Source organism: Leguminivora glycinivorella, chromosome 1, assembly GCF_023078275.1.
Source record: "Leguminivora glycinivorella isolate SPB_JAAS2020 chromosome 1, LegGlyc_1.1, whole genome shotgun sequence".
Taxonomy (NCBI): Eukaryota; Metazoa; Arthropoda; class Insecta; order Lepidoptera; family Tortricidae; genus Leguminivora; species Leguminivora glycinivorella.
Window position 1 is genome coordinate 3,277,376 of NC_062971.1, and position 16,098 is coordinate 3,293,473.

General features: G+C 38.9%; 1 protein-coding gene across 2 annotated transcripts; it reads left to right on the top strand.

Moving 5' to 3' along the window:
• The first annotated feature begins 135 nt into the window (after positions 1 to 135).
• Positions 136 to 12,824, top strand: LOC125229249 (septin-interacting protein 1). 2 transcript variants are annotated; one of them, XM_048134070.1, is made up of 14 exons: positions 136 to 486; positions 718 to 861; positions 1,155 to 1,354; positions 1,984 to 2,103; positions 2,828 to 2,991; positions 3,211 to 3,394; positions 3,926 to 4,129; positions 4,982 to 5,199; positions 6,091 to 6,287; positions 6,664 to 6,882; positions 7,806 to 7,898; positions 8,034 to 8,239; positions 11,631 to 11,859; positions 12,474 to 12,824. In XM_048134070.1, the coding sequence occupies exons 1-14, from the start codon at positions 381 to 383 to the stop codon at positions 12,647 to 12,649; spliced, it is 2,460 nt and encodes an 819-aa protein (XP_047990027.1). In that variant the 5' UTR covers positions 136 to 380; the 3' UTR covers positions 12,650 to 12,824. The 2 variants fall into 2 exon arrangements, with proteins under 2 accessions (XP_047990027.1, XP_047990031.1); XM_048134074.1 differs by lacking the exon at positions 8,034 to 8,239 and having other exon boundaries at positions 7,806 to 7,969.
• The last annotated feature ends 3,274 nt before the right edge of the window (positions 12,825 to 16,098 follow it).

A 16,098-nucleotide genomic window follows, 5' to 3' on the forward strand; every position in this document is an offset into this window, starting at 1 on the left:
ATGAACCAAACGTACGATTTATCGACTATCGAATTCTTCTGTTTAAGTCACGGAAAAAGGCGCTCCTCCAACGCCAACCAATGGTTGTTGCTTACTGTCAAAGTCACTGTCAAAACTGTCAAGTTTGTTGTGATGGACCCTGTGGATTGTGTGGCGATGCATACTATTTTATATTCAAATAATTACTTACTTAATGTGTCTGTTTTAAATTGAATACTATTTAAATAAATTCCATGCACGTACTGTACAACGGTTTAGAAGCAGGGGTCGTGTACGATCTCAATCACACATAATATCCGTGATTAACTTGATATCAGCAACAAACGCTTTTACTACTTATATTTTTATTAGAAAGCGATCTCTAATTTAGCTTAATAATTATGTCAGACGACGAGGTGATACGTTTTGAAATCACTGATTATGATTTGGACAACGAATTTAATCCAAACAGAAGAGGAAGGGCTAAAAAGGAACATCAAATTTATGGTTAGAAATTTACACATTTCACAATTTTATGTAATCCGTTTTATTTATTTAGGTTGCTTCTAGTAATCTAATTTGTTTTTAATTCGAACAACCCTCGTAATAATAAACCTTATTTTTATAACCATATATGCATTGGATTTCATTGTTCAATATAGGAACCTTAGTCATAATAGTGTTTGTGAATCAGACATTTCTTAATACATTTTGCTAATACTATAATTGGATTTCCAGGTGTTTGGGCCAAGGACAGTGATGAAGATGACAATGAAGATAATGTGCGGCAGAGAAGCCGCAAGCAGAAGGATTATGCTGCTCCCATCGGGTTCGTGGCGGGGGGCGTGCAGCAGGCGGGGAAGAAGAAGGAAGCTAAACAAGGTATTTTAATTTTACCTATTTGCCACGTACATCGAAATATTTGATGAAATGTGAACTTCAATAAATAAATATAAACAAACCAATTCCTAATTGGAACTTTAAAATTGTGAATATCAGTAGTGGTGATATGTGAAAAGTGTCTATTTATTTAAAATATTTTTTCGTTTTCACACAAACAGCCTAGCCATAACAAAAAGTGCTTCTCAGCCATTGCTGGGAAAACCCCCAAAGAATCATTATTTTGACCGTAATTCTAAATCATTACTTGACTTTGCCTTCTTTAATTTTTCCAGAGATAGAACCAGCAGAAAAGCCATCCAGGCCAACCATAGTCGACAGCTCCGATGAGGAGTCCTCAGTACCCCAGCCCGATGAGTCGGAGACAGCCGGCATCCGGAGACAAGGCCAGGGCATGCGCACTGCCAACTTCGGTGGGAATATGGGCACTTGGGAGAAGCACACTAAGGGGATTGGAGCTAAGCTGCTCTTACAGGTGTGTGAAATTGATATTTACAGTAATGTCCTCTTCCTACAAAGAAAAGACAGGATAAAGCATATTTTTCTCATGATTCCAATTGTATCAAAATCATGAAAACTCATTAAATAGAGAATAGAGATGGACTCATCATCTCATTACATCATTATTTATCAAGATGAGTGTTTTTTGGTTCATAAAAATGTGCCTAGTTAATAACAGTTAGATATTACTTCATAACCTGATACCCACCTATCCAAAATGGCCCTCACCTGGAATATACCCGGCAAACGGAAACCGTGCCACCCTAAATCGACTTGGCGTTGCTCGGTTCAGCAAGAGCTCAGGATGTTAGGGATAGAGTGGGGGAGGTTACCCAAACTGCCCAAGACCGGGAGTAAATGGAGAAATATGATTCAAGCCCTACACCCGAGCAGAGGGTAACAGGATGTAAAGGAGAAGAAGATATTACTTCAAAAAAGACAACATAATCCACTCAACAGTTACTGCAATGACTGCAATGAGTTTATCTATCACACAGGCCACCTTCCAGAGATACATCAAAATCATAACATGACAAGCACAACCAATTTTTAAATGACTTTATTCTTCTCAAAACAATTTCAAGATGATTAATCCATTTTCAGATGGGTTACCAACCTGGGCGCGGTCTGGGTAAAGACCTGCAGGGAATATCCGCGCCTGTTGAGGCGACAGTGAGGAAAGGAAGAGGGGCTATTGGTGCCTATGGTCCAGAGAAAGCAGCTGTGAGTATCTCATGTTTGTATACTTTGTATTCATTAAAAATAGTGGTTCATTAAATAGAAGAATTGCAGGGAAAAACAATTATACCTTTACCACAACTTTGGTGAAACCCATGCTATCAGTCTAATTAAATTTTATTATTAAAAATTTATTCATATTCTGTTTTCATCAAACTGAGTTTATTGGGGCATTTTCAGAATTTGGGACCCCCAATTAGCGTAAGTTGTTAACAAAAATTAACTCACCGTCAGTTTTGTGACGATAATAAAATTAAGCATTAAATTTCAATAAAAATATTGTTTTTGTGTTAATTACATAAACTTTAAGCAATAATCTACATTCAGAATCTGAAAAAAGTACATTTTTAGTCAGATTTTATGCTTAATTGTTGTCACAAAACTGAGAGCGAGTTAATTTATTGTTAACAAGTTTAACAACTTACACTAATTGGGGGGCCCCAATTTCTGAAAATGACCATTGGCTAAATGATGACTTAAATTTTTGCAAGCCCCTGTTTATAAACATTATTGTTACACTCTTTAGCTGCATTTTTTCTTATTCTTCTACTGTTGGTATTTCTCCCAAAGTATGTCCTATTACTCTTTAGAAAAGGCATGAATATCATTATCAACATTAGTATACTTTAGCTGTATACTGTGGTGTAGATAATTTTACTCTAAATAAAATAGTTATTAACATTTAATGTAATGATCAATGACATTTCAGCAAAAAGCCAAAAAAGAGGAAGAACGCCGCCTAAAAGAGAAGGAAGATGAAAAGGCGCCAGAGAAGTCTTACCACTGGAAGAAGTCCCATAAAGGCCGGTACTTCTACCGAGACTCCAATGACGTCATACAAGAGGGGAAACCTACTGTGCACACTATCGCCAGGTATTTATTCGATTATCATAATAGAATAGGCACTACCACCTGCCACCTAATTCATTCATAATTTCTCCATGCAATTTTGCAGCTCACTGTACATGTATTTTTTTCTGTGTGAGTCGATATTATTCTTATTAGAATAAGATAGAAATCTGTTTAAAATCTAGTAGCAAATAGAATAATTATTTTTGGGGCGACTTGTCTAAATATTTTTTTCTTTTCCAGCAACGAATTATCTCGCGTCCCAGTGATCGACATGACGGGCAAAGAGAAGCGCGTACTAAGCGGGTACCACGCGCTCAGAGCAGTGGCGCCTCGGTTCGAGCACGAGCCTAGACGGAAATGCACGAACTTTGCTGCACCACAATTAGTGCACAATCTTGAACTGATGGTGGAATGCTGCGAGCAGGTGAGAGAGATAGACTGCTAGAGTGGGATAGGTATACTAAGCGGGTATCACGCGCTTAGAGCAGTGACGCCTCGGTTCGAACACGCACCCAGGCGGAAATGCACGAACTTCGCCTCACCACAGCTGGTGCACAACCTAGAACTGATGTTGGAATGCTGGTGAGAGAGAGAGAGAGAAATACTCTGCTAGAGTAGGATAGCTATACTAAGCGGGTACCAAGCCAAGTGCTATCTCAACTTCACACAAAAATCGCTTTTAATTTCAAGACAGTATTATAGCACGGTATAATAAAGATTACTATCGTACAGTATGGCCACTCCCGGTCCCCGCTGAAAGTGCCGCCCACTCCCTCTCGGTTACCTCACAGTTACCGCCTGTCAAAAACGCGAACAGTCGACCTGTCATATCTCACTCATACAAGCATAATACGAGTTCACTTACACGAGCTTAGACTGTGTGCTAAGAACGCGCCTCTTTCATATATTTGATCGCCAGTGTCCGAGGTGTGATGAAAGTGATATATTTTTGCAGGATATAATCCAAAACGCCCGCGAGCTCCAACAGGCGGAAGACGAGATCGTAGTCCTAGAGCGAGACCTGAAAGAGTGCGACGACAAGCTGCGAGAGCAGGACGACATCATCGCCAAGGTGCGCGACATCAGGGCGCGCGTGGCGCGGCTTAGCGAGCCCGACCTCTCGCTTGAGAGGGCTTATGAGGTCGTCTCGGACCTTAAGGTGAGAAAACTGCTACATAATCAACTCTCGCCTATATTAAAATGGGTAGCCAAATCATGAAACTGCTATTAGCAGTGAAGCGGTAGTAAGAAAAATTGTAATGTTAGTTAGCTAGATTATGTGCTAGCAACATGTCAAAAATACAAGAAAAATGTATTTTTGACAGGTTGCTAGTCTATTGCCCAACAAAAAATTGAACCAACGGCCACAACCGACTTCTGTGAAACCCACGGGAAGAAAGGTAGTGGTGAAATTCTCAACCCTGCTTAGGTTTAGCGAGCCTGACCTCTCGCTTGAGAGGGCGCGCGAGGTCGTCTCCGAACTTGAGGTGAGACTGATAAGCTTTTATGGTGCCAATCTTTGACCTGGACGGCATTGATTCAGATTCAATAGTTTATTTATAGTAAACACAATAAGTATTTGTGAGTGTGTTTAATAAAACGTCCCACTTGGCTTATATGAATAAACTGACAAAGCGGCTTTATAGCAATCGACAAAGTGGGACGTTTTCCCGTGCACACTCACATTTTATATCTGTGTCTCTAAATTCCAGTGAGTTTTATATGCTTATTCATGATGTTTTCTTGAGAATGAATATTGGAATTATTTTCTTTCGTGAAATGTCCATTCATTCGAAACTATCAAACATCCTTTGAAGTTGTAGCCGACAAGAGGGCCAAGACGACTAAATCTCTTGCTAGTTTTAATCAGCATTCTTACCTATCTCCTAAGAAAGTAGTGCTCAATAAGGATTGCTTTATAATGTTGGGTTAGTTATAATGTAAACAAATTTGCATTAAAGTCTATTTGTAGATAAGTTTTAGTAATTTACAATGTAATTTTCTTCCTCAGGAATCTCACCCTCTCGAATACGACATGTTTGGCATCGGTGCCATCGCTGGCAACATCGTCAGTCCCCTATTCAGTGCTCTAATGGCACAGTGGGACCCTCTCAAGGCGCCTGCTGAGCCTGTGCCAGTGTTCCTTAAATGGCGCCAGTTGCTAAGTGAAGAGGCTTATAATAGTCTGTTATGGCAACATTACGCGCCTGCACTCAAGACTGCTGCTGCGTAAGTATAACTATTTTTTGTAATGTCTTATTCAGTGCTCTAATGACTGCTGCTGTGCCAGTGTTCGTAGTATTATCTATAGTTTCTATAATTTACATTATGATCGTCAATACACATGCTTCATTCATTGTAAATATCAATAATAATAATAATCAAAACAAAAAGAGTTAACATAAAAACGAATTCAAACTAAAAAAAATAATACATAATGGAATACATTTCAAATGAACAAATCTAATAGGTGGGTATAGATATCTCATAATAATGATCGTCATATTAAAACTAAGTTAATTAAGAAAATCACAATGTCGAATAATATAAATTTGACATAACATAGGTAGTACTGTCAGTTAATACAGTTTTAATTATAAATTCATGTAATCATTCACTGAATATAACGGATTATTCAATAAAAAGTTCCTCAATTGACGTTCAAATGCTTCGTCAGATATTTCAGTTCGTATTTCGGCGGGTAGGCGTTCATAATAAGTTGGGCCTTTGTCTCTTTCCGACGTATTGGTGTGATAGAAAGGGACAAACGAACTTTATCGGCTTGATAACTTTAGATAACGTTTATGAATAAGGAGTTTAGTGTCATATTCAGAGTCCCTCAATGGGACCCTCTCAAGGCGCCTGCTGAACCTGTGCCAGTATTCCTTAAATGGCATCAGTTACTCAACGAAGAGGCTTGTAACATTTTGCTCTGGCAACATTAAGCTCTTTAAACTACTTTTTAAAACAATAATACACGACAGATGTCTGTGTCCTAACGATTGAAATCCGGTAACTTGTTGATCAAAGCATACATATAATGTCGTTTCGATTGAGTGAACAGATTCTTATCATTAGTTTTTGTGGGTGCCTCATTGTAAAGTTAACTGTCTTTTTCAGTGTATGGAACCCCCGCATCCCAGAACCAATGTTGGCTTCCCTAACGGAGTGGTCTCAAGCCGTTCCTCCGTGGCTATCAGCATCCGTGGCAGCGAACGTTGTGGCCCCAAAGTTACTAGAAGCTGTGCGAGGCTGGGACCCCACACACGACACACAACCACTGCACCAATGGGTACTGCCGTGGCATCCTCTCGCCGGTGAGTATTACGTCTTATGTGATTATCTTATATTTCTAATTGATGACGACATTCACGGCCTCAGATCATAGGATACAAAGTATAATAAACTGAGTTTAAGAGTCGGAGTGTCGGTTGCACGTGGTGCCGTGACCAGGATACCCTAATAAATCCGCATTGTCTGAAAAAAGCTTTTTCAGTACCGATGGTGCAGTCTGCCCGGTCTAGTGCGCAAAGTGGTTCATTTATTGTCCGGTCTTTTTTCCGCACTTGTATGTAATGTACTATGACTATGATATGTATTTTTATTAGTTTTAACTCCTTTCGTGAAACTGTAGCTTCACTAGCATAGGAGCCCATGAAAATAGACATAAATTTAACAGCACTTTGTCCACAGGCACCGCGCTAGCAACAGCAGTATACCCGCTAATCCGCTCCAGACTAGCGGCAGCTTTAGCAGCGTGGCATCCAGCTGACGGTTCTGCGAGGCCTTTACTGTCGGCGTGGCGAGGCGCGTGGGGCGCGGCGCTCACCGCCATGTTACACCAGCATATCGTGCCCAAGCTGGAGCATTGCCTGCAACACGCGCCTGTGCATCTAGTGGGACAGGAGAATAGTAAGTCTCTTTAACAACATTAGTGTACCTACCTACCAATACACTTCGTATAGCAGCGTGGCATCCGGCAGAAGATTCCTGGTTCGAATCCTGGCAGGGCCGCCATGTAAGGAGGTTAGTTGATGGAAACAGCTTGTCTCTTTGAAGAATGATTTAATACTGGAATGTGATGTGAGCTTTAACCTACGGAATATATAGAGACTTACATAAGTTGATATACATAAGCATCCATAGTTAGACCTGATACACCACATGGGTCTGCGAGATCTTTACTGTCGGCGTGGCGAGGCGCGTGGGGCGCGGCGCTCAGTGCCATGTTACACCAGCATATCGTTCCCAAGCTGGAGCATTGCCTGCAGCACGCGCCTGTGCATCTAGTGGGACAGGAGAATAGTAAGTCTTCTTCATCAATAGCAGTGTCACCAATATGTTCCTGGCTGTCGGTGTCTTTAGCAGCGTGGCTTTCGGTGGACGGGTCTGCGCGACCGTTCCGAAACTAAAGTAGTGCATTTTGAGGAACAAGAGAACAGTATGTTGTACAAATTTCAGATTTATGATGTCTATGCTATTCTATACTATAACGTTATAAATGGGTGAATCATCTGCTTCTTGTTAACACCAGAAAAATGCATGTTTGCATAGTTTAAGTAGCATAATTTTGCATAAAACCAGCGTGACTCAAGGGACCGTAACCATGGCAATAACAGGCAAGAAAAAGTTGATTCACCCAAATGCAAGTAGACTGACTAATTAATTACTAGTGATCGGAATCTTGGCGTCATTTCTAACATCATAAGGTTCAGGTTTTTTTCTTAGACTTTATCTGTCTATACGGATTTATATATGTCTTTGACTTTAGTGAACGTTTTGAATAAGGGGGTCAGTGATTAACCTTTGTTAATTCATATTGTGTAAATTTGCAGCGGCGTGGCTCTGGTGCGTGGACTGGCTGGAGTTGCTGGGAGCCCCTACATTAGGAGCGGTGGCGGCGCGCGCGCTGCTGCCGCGCTGGCTCGGCGCGCTGGCCGCGTGGCTCAACACCGCGCCCAAACACGCGCAGGTGCTGCACAGCTACACGCAGTTCAAGGTGAGTGTGTGTGACGTGGCTGTGTGTGTGGCCTGGCTGGAGTTGCTCGGAGCGGCCACACTAGGCGCGCTGGCCGCGTGGCTCAACACCGCGCCCAAACACGCGCAGGTGCTGCACAGCTACACGCAGTTCAAGGTGAGTGTGTGTGACGTGGCTGTGTGTGTGGCCTGGCTGGAGTTGCTCGGAGCGGCCACACTAGGCGCGCTGGCCGCGTGGCTCAACACCGCGCCCAAACACGCGCAGGTGCTGCACAGCTACACGCAGTTCAAGGTGAGTGTGTGTGACGTGGCTGTGTGTGTGGCCTGGCTGGAGTTGCTCGGAGCTGCCACACTAGGCGCGGTGGCGGCGCGCGCGCTGCTGCCGGTATTTTTTTTTATAAACTGGCCAGTTATTGACCTTAGTCACAGTATAAGGACGACTCAGTAGTTAATCTCCGGCAGCGGCGACGTACCTACTGCGTTCGAAAGCACGTGGTTGAACAAAATTACTATCAATGTTAATCGACATCGTCCAAAGTAAGATGTTATTATTTAATACTATTAACTATAAGTATTAGTATAATAATACCACATTATATCAGCCAGAAAACACAAAAAATATCATTATGCATATTATTCTTATCCACGTTTATCAAATCCGATTCTTGTGTGCACCCCGCGCGGCGTACGTTTGTTAGAAGATTGATTAGGTACTGGTTTTATACTGTGACGTTAGTCGCACCTGATGGAAAGTGTGTAAAGGAGGAGCGTTGATGGAAACAACTTGTTGGTTGAATGTATGATATATTACTGAAATATGAACCTTAAGCTACGGAATATATAGAGAGATTACGTGAAGGTGTGTGTAACGTACAGTGCACACTACACCTCCCCCCTTTAAAAAAGAAAAAACAAAGTTTACATGTTTTTTTTACTGTAATACATTTTTTGAAAACATTAAATTTTCCATTTTATATTTTTCATTTCTAAACAACAATACATTTATCAAAATAGTAAGCCGGAATAAGGTACACCATTTTTTTTTTAAATATTAATTCAGTATTGTTACATGTAAAACTTGACATAGAAAGGTAAGCCAATAGTCATAATAATATCTGTGTACGTAATAAGTAAAATTTACATACTATTGAATATTATTTTTATATAGGCATATTTCTTAGTGAATAACATAGGTAGGCACACATTGATGCTATAAAATTAAGACAAAATCTAACTCTACATAAAAAATTACACACTTTTTTTTTTTTATTACACAAAAAGTAAGCATTAAAAATTGGAATACAAATAAAACACTAAAACTACACAAGATGCATTGAATTAAATTTAAAAAGACAAGAATAAGTATTACATTTTCTTATATTCGTAGTGTATTCGTCAATACACTACGTACCAAAGTATATTTGGCATTTTAGGTGTCATAGTATAATTGTCAATAGTCATTATTATCGGTTTTCATCATGTCATTATCATTAGGTACCAGTCATTTATCATTTGGATTATACGTTATTAGATACACTTGCAAGCTTTTTCAATTATTTAAGTACATACATAGTACATTTATTTCATTAAGTATGACGTCATTCCTTATTATTTATTTATTTATATCTTTCACAAACATCAAGACTCAATAATTATTTATATAAGATCAAGGTAAGACCAAGGGTACGCAACGCTTTTACGCACGTGGTCGGCCGACCTTACAATATTTCTTTTTTATTTGCTCAGGGTACAAGGATTTTTTTTTAAGCGCGCACACATACTATATATTTCTCATACAGGCAGTTCTTTTAACACTTCCTTACATAATAACCTTCCATGTGTCCAAGGAGTCTTCACGATTGGTACTCGACCGAATCATGATCAGATCTCCAAGGATTCCCTACCTGTCTTGTACCCTGGCGTACCCTTGCTAATCGCTGCCTCTTGGGCCAACGATTTGCGATAGTCACATAATTATATTTGTTATCAATTAATTACTTTCACTCATCTTTCACAAAATAAAACAACACTCAAAAATGCAATCACTAATCTCACACTCCATGAAAACTTTAACATTTAGGAAATCCGGCAACCCTCAGTTGATCAGGCTAAGAGTCCTTCGAAAAACTTACGTGTTTAAATTTTCCCATAAATCAATTCTGTCTACAATCATTTCACTTCTTTCACATTCATTGCCTCACTGAACTTTTCCACAAGCATTCGATGACCAATCATTTTACGAAACAAACATTCCTTTAAATCAAACTATAAAACTTTACAAAAACAAACCTTACCTTCAAAACTATTCTCATTTACAATAAGTAAGTACCATTTTTATTTAAAAAGTCATATCCGTTATTACAATACTTCGTCATTCCTTTGTTTATTAAATAAGTCAGATCCATGAATTAATTAGAAAGTCTCGTCCGACACAATTTTACTTCGTCATCATTAAAAATAAAATATCTAATAAAAAGTAACGTTACAGATCTAGAAATCTAATTAAGTTACATTAAACACACATATTATATGGTTAAAATTCGGTAGTTTTTTATGTACTTTTATATTGAAAGGTAAAAATTTAAACAAGTATTTGAAGTGTTGCACTGTAGGTAATTACAATTTAATTTCATTCTTATAATATTCAAGTGATGATGAGTGCACGAACTGTGAAATTGGAGATGAAATAACAGACGACACATGCCAATCCCTATATAATAAGGAGTACACGCGCCGCCGTCATATGCCATATTTGCTAGGTATAAAAGTATGCTGAGTAACTATTATATGAAATGTAGTACTTAATATGAAATTATCAAATGTATGTTAGAAAATAATAAGAAATGAATAAAAGAAATCCGCGTTTTTATGCAATAAAATTAACAGGTGTAGTCAATAATATTTCTTTTTCTCGTAACAGATTAAAGATCAACTTTTTAACCATATAAGTTTTTTTTTTCATGCAGCGGCAGTTATAACATTGTAGAAGTAAAATAACTTTAATACTAAACTTTATAAACTAAAAGAAAAATAAAGGAAACTGCTTCACTAAGAATGAGAAAAAAAAAGTTTCAGCTACAGTAATTCGTGTACACTTTTGCAAACCTCACATTTCACTTTTGTTTTATCACAACCACAACCTTCACTTTCTTCTGCTGCTATCCTTGGACCTCCAGACGCCATGCTCGACCAAGGACACCAACAACTCCCTGCTGCTCCATATTCTTAAAAACTTTGCTCTCGGCAGTTGGTATTTAAATTTTAATTCAAGATGAAAATGATGAAATTTAGTCCATTTTAAAATCACTTTTTATATACGTTTCGAGTGTATGTTGTTGTAAAATTTATGTTATTTCACTTTCCAAGTCCTGGCAAAACTGTTCATTTGTTATTTTTTTTTTTTGGTTCCACACAGTGTCACTTACGCGCAAATTTATTAATGTCCGAAATGTTTTATTTAATTTTATTTCACTTCACAACCTTGACTGGCAAGCGCAGCGCGCTGCCAGTGCAGCACAAGGCCGCACTGGCAGGATCGCCATGTAAAGGAGGAGCGTTGATGGAAACAACTTGTTGGTTGAATGTATGATATATTACTGAAATATGAACCTTAAGCTACGGAATATATAGAGAGATTACGTGAAGGTGTGTGTAACGCACACTACAAGTTTAATTTTTCACAGAAAATCTTCCCCGAAGAGGTGCTAAAAGAGCCCGGGGTCCGCGACGCGTTCCGCAAGGCGCTGGACATGATGAACCGCAGCGCCGACATCGACGCCGTGGAGCCCCCGCCGCCGCCGCGGTTCACCTTCACTGCCGACAAGGAAACTAGCAAGATTGCTGATGTGCTGGCTTCTACTACACAGCAGAAGAGCTTTTCGGAGCTATTGGAATCTCGGTGTATAGAAAGAGGTAACAAAATACTTTTAATTTATCTATTTATCCTCGACTTATATTAGTACTCGCTCGCGACTCGAACTTCAGTGTCTCGTATAAAATAGGTAAATAAACTTTAATTACAGTCGCATCAGAGCGTAGACTCTGTGGAATTCTTTAATTATATCTTTCTTCATAAAATCCTTCTAAATAATGTCTTAATTAAATAATGTATTAATTCAATTGATTAATTCCTTTTTTAACCCACGACGCAAAAACGACAGGGTGTTATAAGTTTGACGTGTCTGTCTGTCTGTGGCATCGTAGCTTCCGAACGGATGAACCGATTTCGATTTTTTTTTAAAGCTGAATTAATCGGGAGTGTTCTTAGCATGGAAATCGGTTCAGTATGTCAGGGGTATTTTCAAAATTTTACCACTCCTATTATTATTAAAGCGTATGGCGTGTACTTGTAGACAATTAATATCATAAGTACTTTAGACATCCAGGTTACGCAACCAACCGATCGCGTCAGGTGTCAAATTGGTATAGAGATCCACCGGGCTGCCTTGGAAACGTCTCTAATAATAATCCTATATCCTATCTCTAACTCCTATAATCCTTTACTGATTGATTGTGTATTGTTGTAGGTATAACGTTCGTGCCGCTCGCGGGGAAGACGCGGGAAGGTCGTCCCCTGTACAAGATCGGCAACGATAACATGCAGTGCTACGTTATAAGAAACGTCATCATGTACTCCGAAGACAGCGGGCGGACCTTCGAGCCTGTCGGCTTGGACAGGCTACTGAATATGGCTGAAGAATAGTGTACCTTCGTCAATAGTGTGACAATACGTTAAGACATCATGCAGTGCCACGTCGGGAAGCGCTGGTAGCCTAGCGGTAAGTACGTGCGACTTTCGTGCCGGAGGTCGCAGGGTCGAACCCCGGCTCGCACCAATGAGTTTTTCGGAATTTATGTGCGAAATGTCATTTGATATTTGCCAGTCGCTTTTCGGTGAAGGAAAACATCGCTTTCGTAAAAACTAGTGCCTACGCCGAATCTTGGGATTAGTTGTCAAAGCGGACCCCAGGCTCCCATGAGCCGTGGCAAATGCCAGGATAACGCAAGGAGGATGATGATGATCATGCAGTGCTACGTCATCATGTACTCCAAAGACAGCGGGCGGACCTTCGAGCCTGTCGGCTTGGACAGGCTACTTGGTATGGCAGAGGAATAGTCTACCAATATATTTTTAATAATAAATAGGCTTACTCATGGCCACAGATCTTCACAAACTGTCCCGAGGCGAAGACGCGGCACGATGGAGCAAGGTCGCCCAGATGGTGCCTGTTCACCTTTGACACAGTATAATAAAGAGTGCTGCCACTCCTTGCTTCCCGCGGCTCTCGGTTACCTCACAGTTACCGCCTGTCAAGAACGCGACCAGTCGACCTGTCATATCTCACTCAGACAAGCATGGTACGCGTTTACCTACACGAGCTTAGACTCTTTGCGACGGAACACGCTTATTTCATATATCTGATCGCCATTGTCCGAGGTGTGCCCTAGATTTGAATGTTGCCGAGTTGTATGAGCTCGGAAACATAGATCAATTCGTCAACCGTGTCAACAATTCTAATAACCAAGAGAAGACAATACATATCCAATACCTCATTCTGACGGAAAATCTAGGACAGTCTTATTGCGTTATCAGGATTTCACATGAATCAATACACCACAAGTACACAAGTATTAAAGGAATAAAAAGGAAAGAAGACACAAGTTCTGATGTCCCACGGAGACAGAGTAAAACAAAGTAGTCAAATATCCAGGTTGATTTTGCTGTCTGACCGTACTGTTGATGGATATGTAGGTCAAGCTGAACGACTTTATTATACAGTTAAACCCGGTATTTGGTTATTCGCCTCTATATTCAATTATTCACCCCTTAAGAGTATGGTCAGACCTAACAAAATTGATTGTTCATAAAATTAAAAACATTAAAATTCCATATAGTTCAAACTAAAACTACTTTGAATTATGAACGAAGTAACTTATGTAAATGACATTATTTAAGTGATTAATTAAAGTAAGTAATTTTATGTCATTCTGTTTAATTACTATTCATGCTTTGTTTCCTTGATTGACATAATACATATTTGCATAATAGAGGATAAAGGTAGGTAAATAAACAACTACCAAGTTCATTACAACATTTACTAAAATATTTTGGCTAACATAACTATTTATCTTATACTTTTAAACGAGCAATTCTTGTATATTTATTTATTTATTTATTTATTTATTTATATATATATTTATTTACACTGACGATCTCGGAAACCGCTCTAACGATTTCGCAGAAATTTGTTATGTGGGGGTTTTTGGGGGTGAAAAATCGGTCTAACTTATCCTTAGGTCCCGGAAAACGCGAATTTTCGAGTTTTCATGCGTTTTCCTTCGCGCGCCATCTCGTGTGCAGTAGTTGTACTGTTAAGACAGAATTCTTTCGGTCGATGTAAGTACTATTTATTGCAAACACTAGATGGCGACACAGGTCAAGGCTAAAACGAATAGAAAATACACTATTTGAGTTTTTGTGGCGAAATGCGCGCCATCTCGTGTGGAGTAGTTGTGTTGTTACAGCTGAGAATTCTTTCGCTCGATGTAGGTACTATTCATTTTTGAACTAGATGGCGACACATGTCAAGGATACGAAACAGAACCGAGCGAAGCTCGGTTGCCCAGATATTAACAAATAAATCAACAAAACACGAGTGGAGTACGTGCGAGTATATTCGATCACAATAAAAAAAACAATAATATTGGTAAATAATTGTTATACATTAAAAATAAATTCGTTCATTTTGTACCATTAAATTACTTGCCTTGAATGAAATTACGTCTTGTCGGTCTTACGATTGCGAATATTTTACGAGTATAACCATAGAGGAATAAGTAAGGGAAGAGTTGTAACTCCATACATCAGTAAATGCGGGTTATTTGTATAGGCATAATTAAGTGACATCTAGCGACAATCACACGTCAAATAGCGTGAATTATCAGTAGGTACCACTACTCGATACTAGGTGGCAACTGTGTCGTCTGCCAAAAATGTAATATTAGAACAGTTTACAACTTATATTAAATACAAGCAGAAGGAATTGAAAACAGAATACTGATTAATACTATTGTAATATTAGCTAAAAATTGGTGAGCATTAGACTTTTCGTTCGTCGACATTTATTGACAAGTAGCAGTACTGATAATTTACGCTAGTTGACGCGTGATTGTCTCTAGATGTCAACTATGCCTATACAAATAACCCGCATTTACTGATGTATTGAGTTACAAGTCTTCCCTTACTTATTACTCTATGGTATAATACAAAACATTAAGAATTATAAAAGAGGTATCAAAAAAATACTGAAAAAATAGTATATTTTGTGACAGAAGGTAATACATGGCAATGGCGTATCATTTAAGTACAATTTTACTTAAAAATATAAAAAATTCAAGGCAAGTACCAAGGCTATTGGTAAATAAATGGCAAGTTGTTTTCCACCCTGTATAGGTAATCACTGGAAAAATACGTAAAGGCAAATAGCAATTATTAAGTACTAAATTCGTTATAACGTATTCAATAGGTACGTATCTAGTGGAGTACAAATATGCGATAAAAATATGTACAGTAACCGGCAATAATATCGTTCAAAAAGAAGGCTGCATAAATATCTGACACGCTCTTATGGCTCTAGAAATAAGATTGTCTCTGGTAGTTTTGAAGCCTTCTTTTTGTGTGATATTATTACAGGTATAGTGTACTGTCAAGTTATTAAATATAGATGCGAAAGAAGTGCCAAAAATATGTATTATGTACACGACTTTATTGCTTATAATATTATTACCACAGATTATTAATAAGTTACTAACGTAACAGATCAGCAGACAGTAGCATTGCTTACGTTAAGGTTGTGGCTACATATTTTTGGCACTTTGTTCGTATCTATTTTCAATATCTTGACTGTACCTTAAGTAAACGTAGGGTTGCTACATTTGTCTGTAGGTATTAGTTACTTGTGCAGTCACTCAGTCTAAATATGCGTGTGTTCATTTAAATGTCAATGTATGAAATAAAACTATGAAAACGGATTATATCGCGTATAATGAATTTATAATACATTCCGACGTTTTGAACTCATTTCAGCCACCCGTTGACCCGTGACACCCGTTTGACCACGAACGTTGAGAAGAGTTCGAAACGTCGGGCTG

Bases quoted from the DNA above. Each gene is read 5' to 3' on its own strand.
- LOC125229249 (XM_048134070.1), top strand. From the start codon at position 381: ATGTCAGACGACGAGGTGATACGTTTTGAAATCACTGATTATGATTTG. The intron at 1,355-1,983 runs GTGTGTGAAATT...ATCCATTTTCAG, and splicing joins GAGCTAAGCTGCTCTTACAG to ATGGGTTACCAACCTGGGCG. The intron at 3,395-3,925 runs GTGAGAGAGATA...ATATTTTTGCAG, and splicing joins TGGTGGAATGCTGCGAGCAG to GATATAATCCAAAACGCCCG.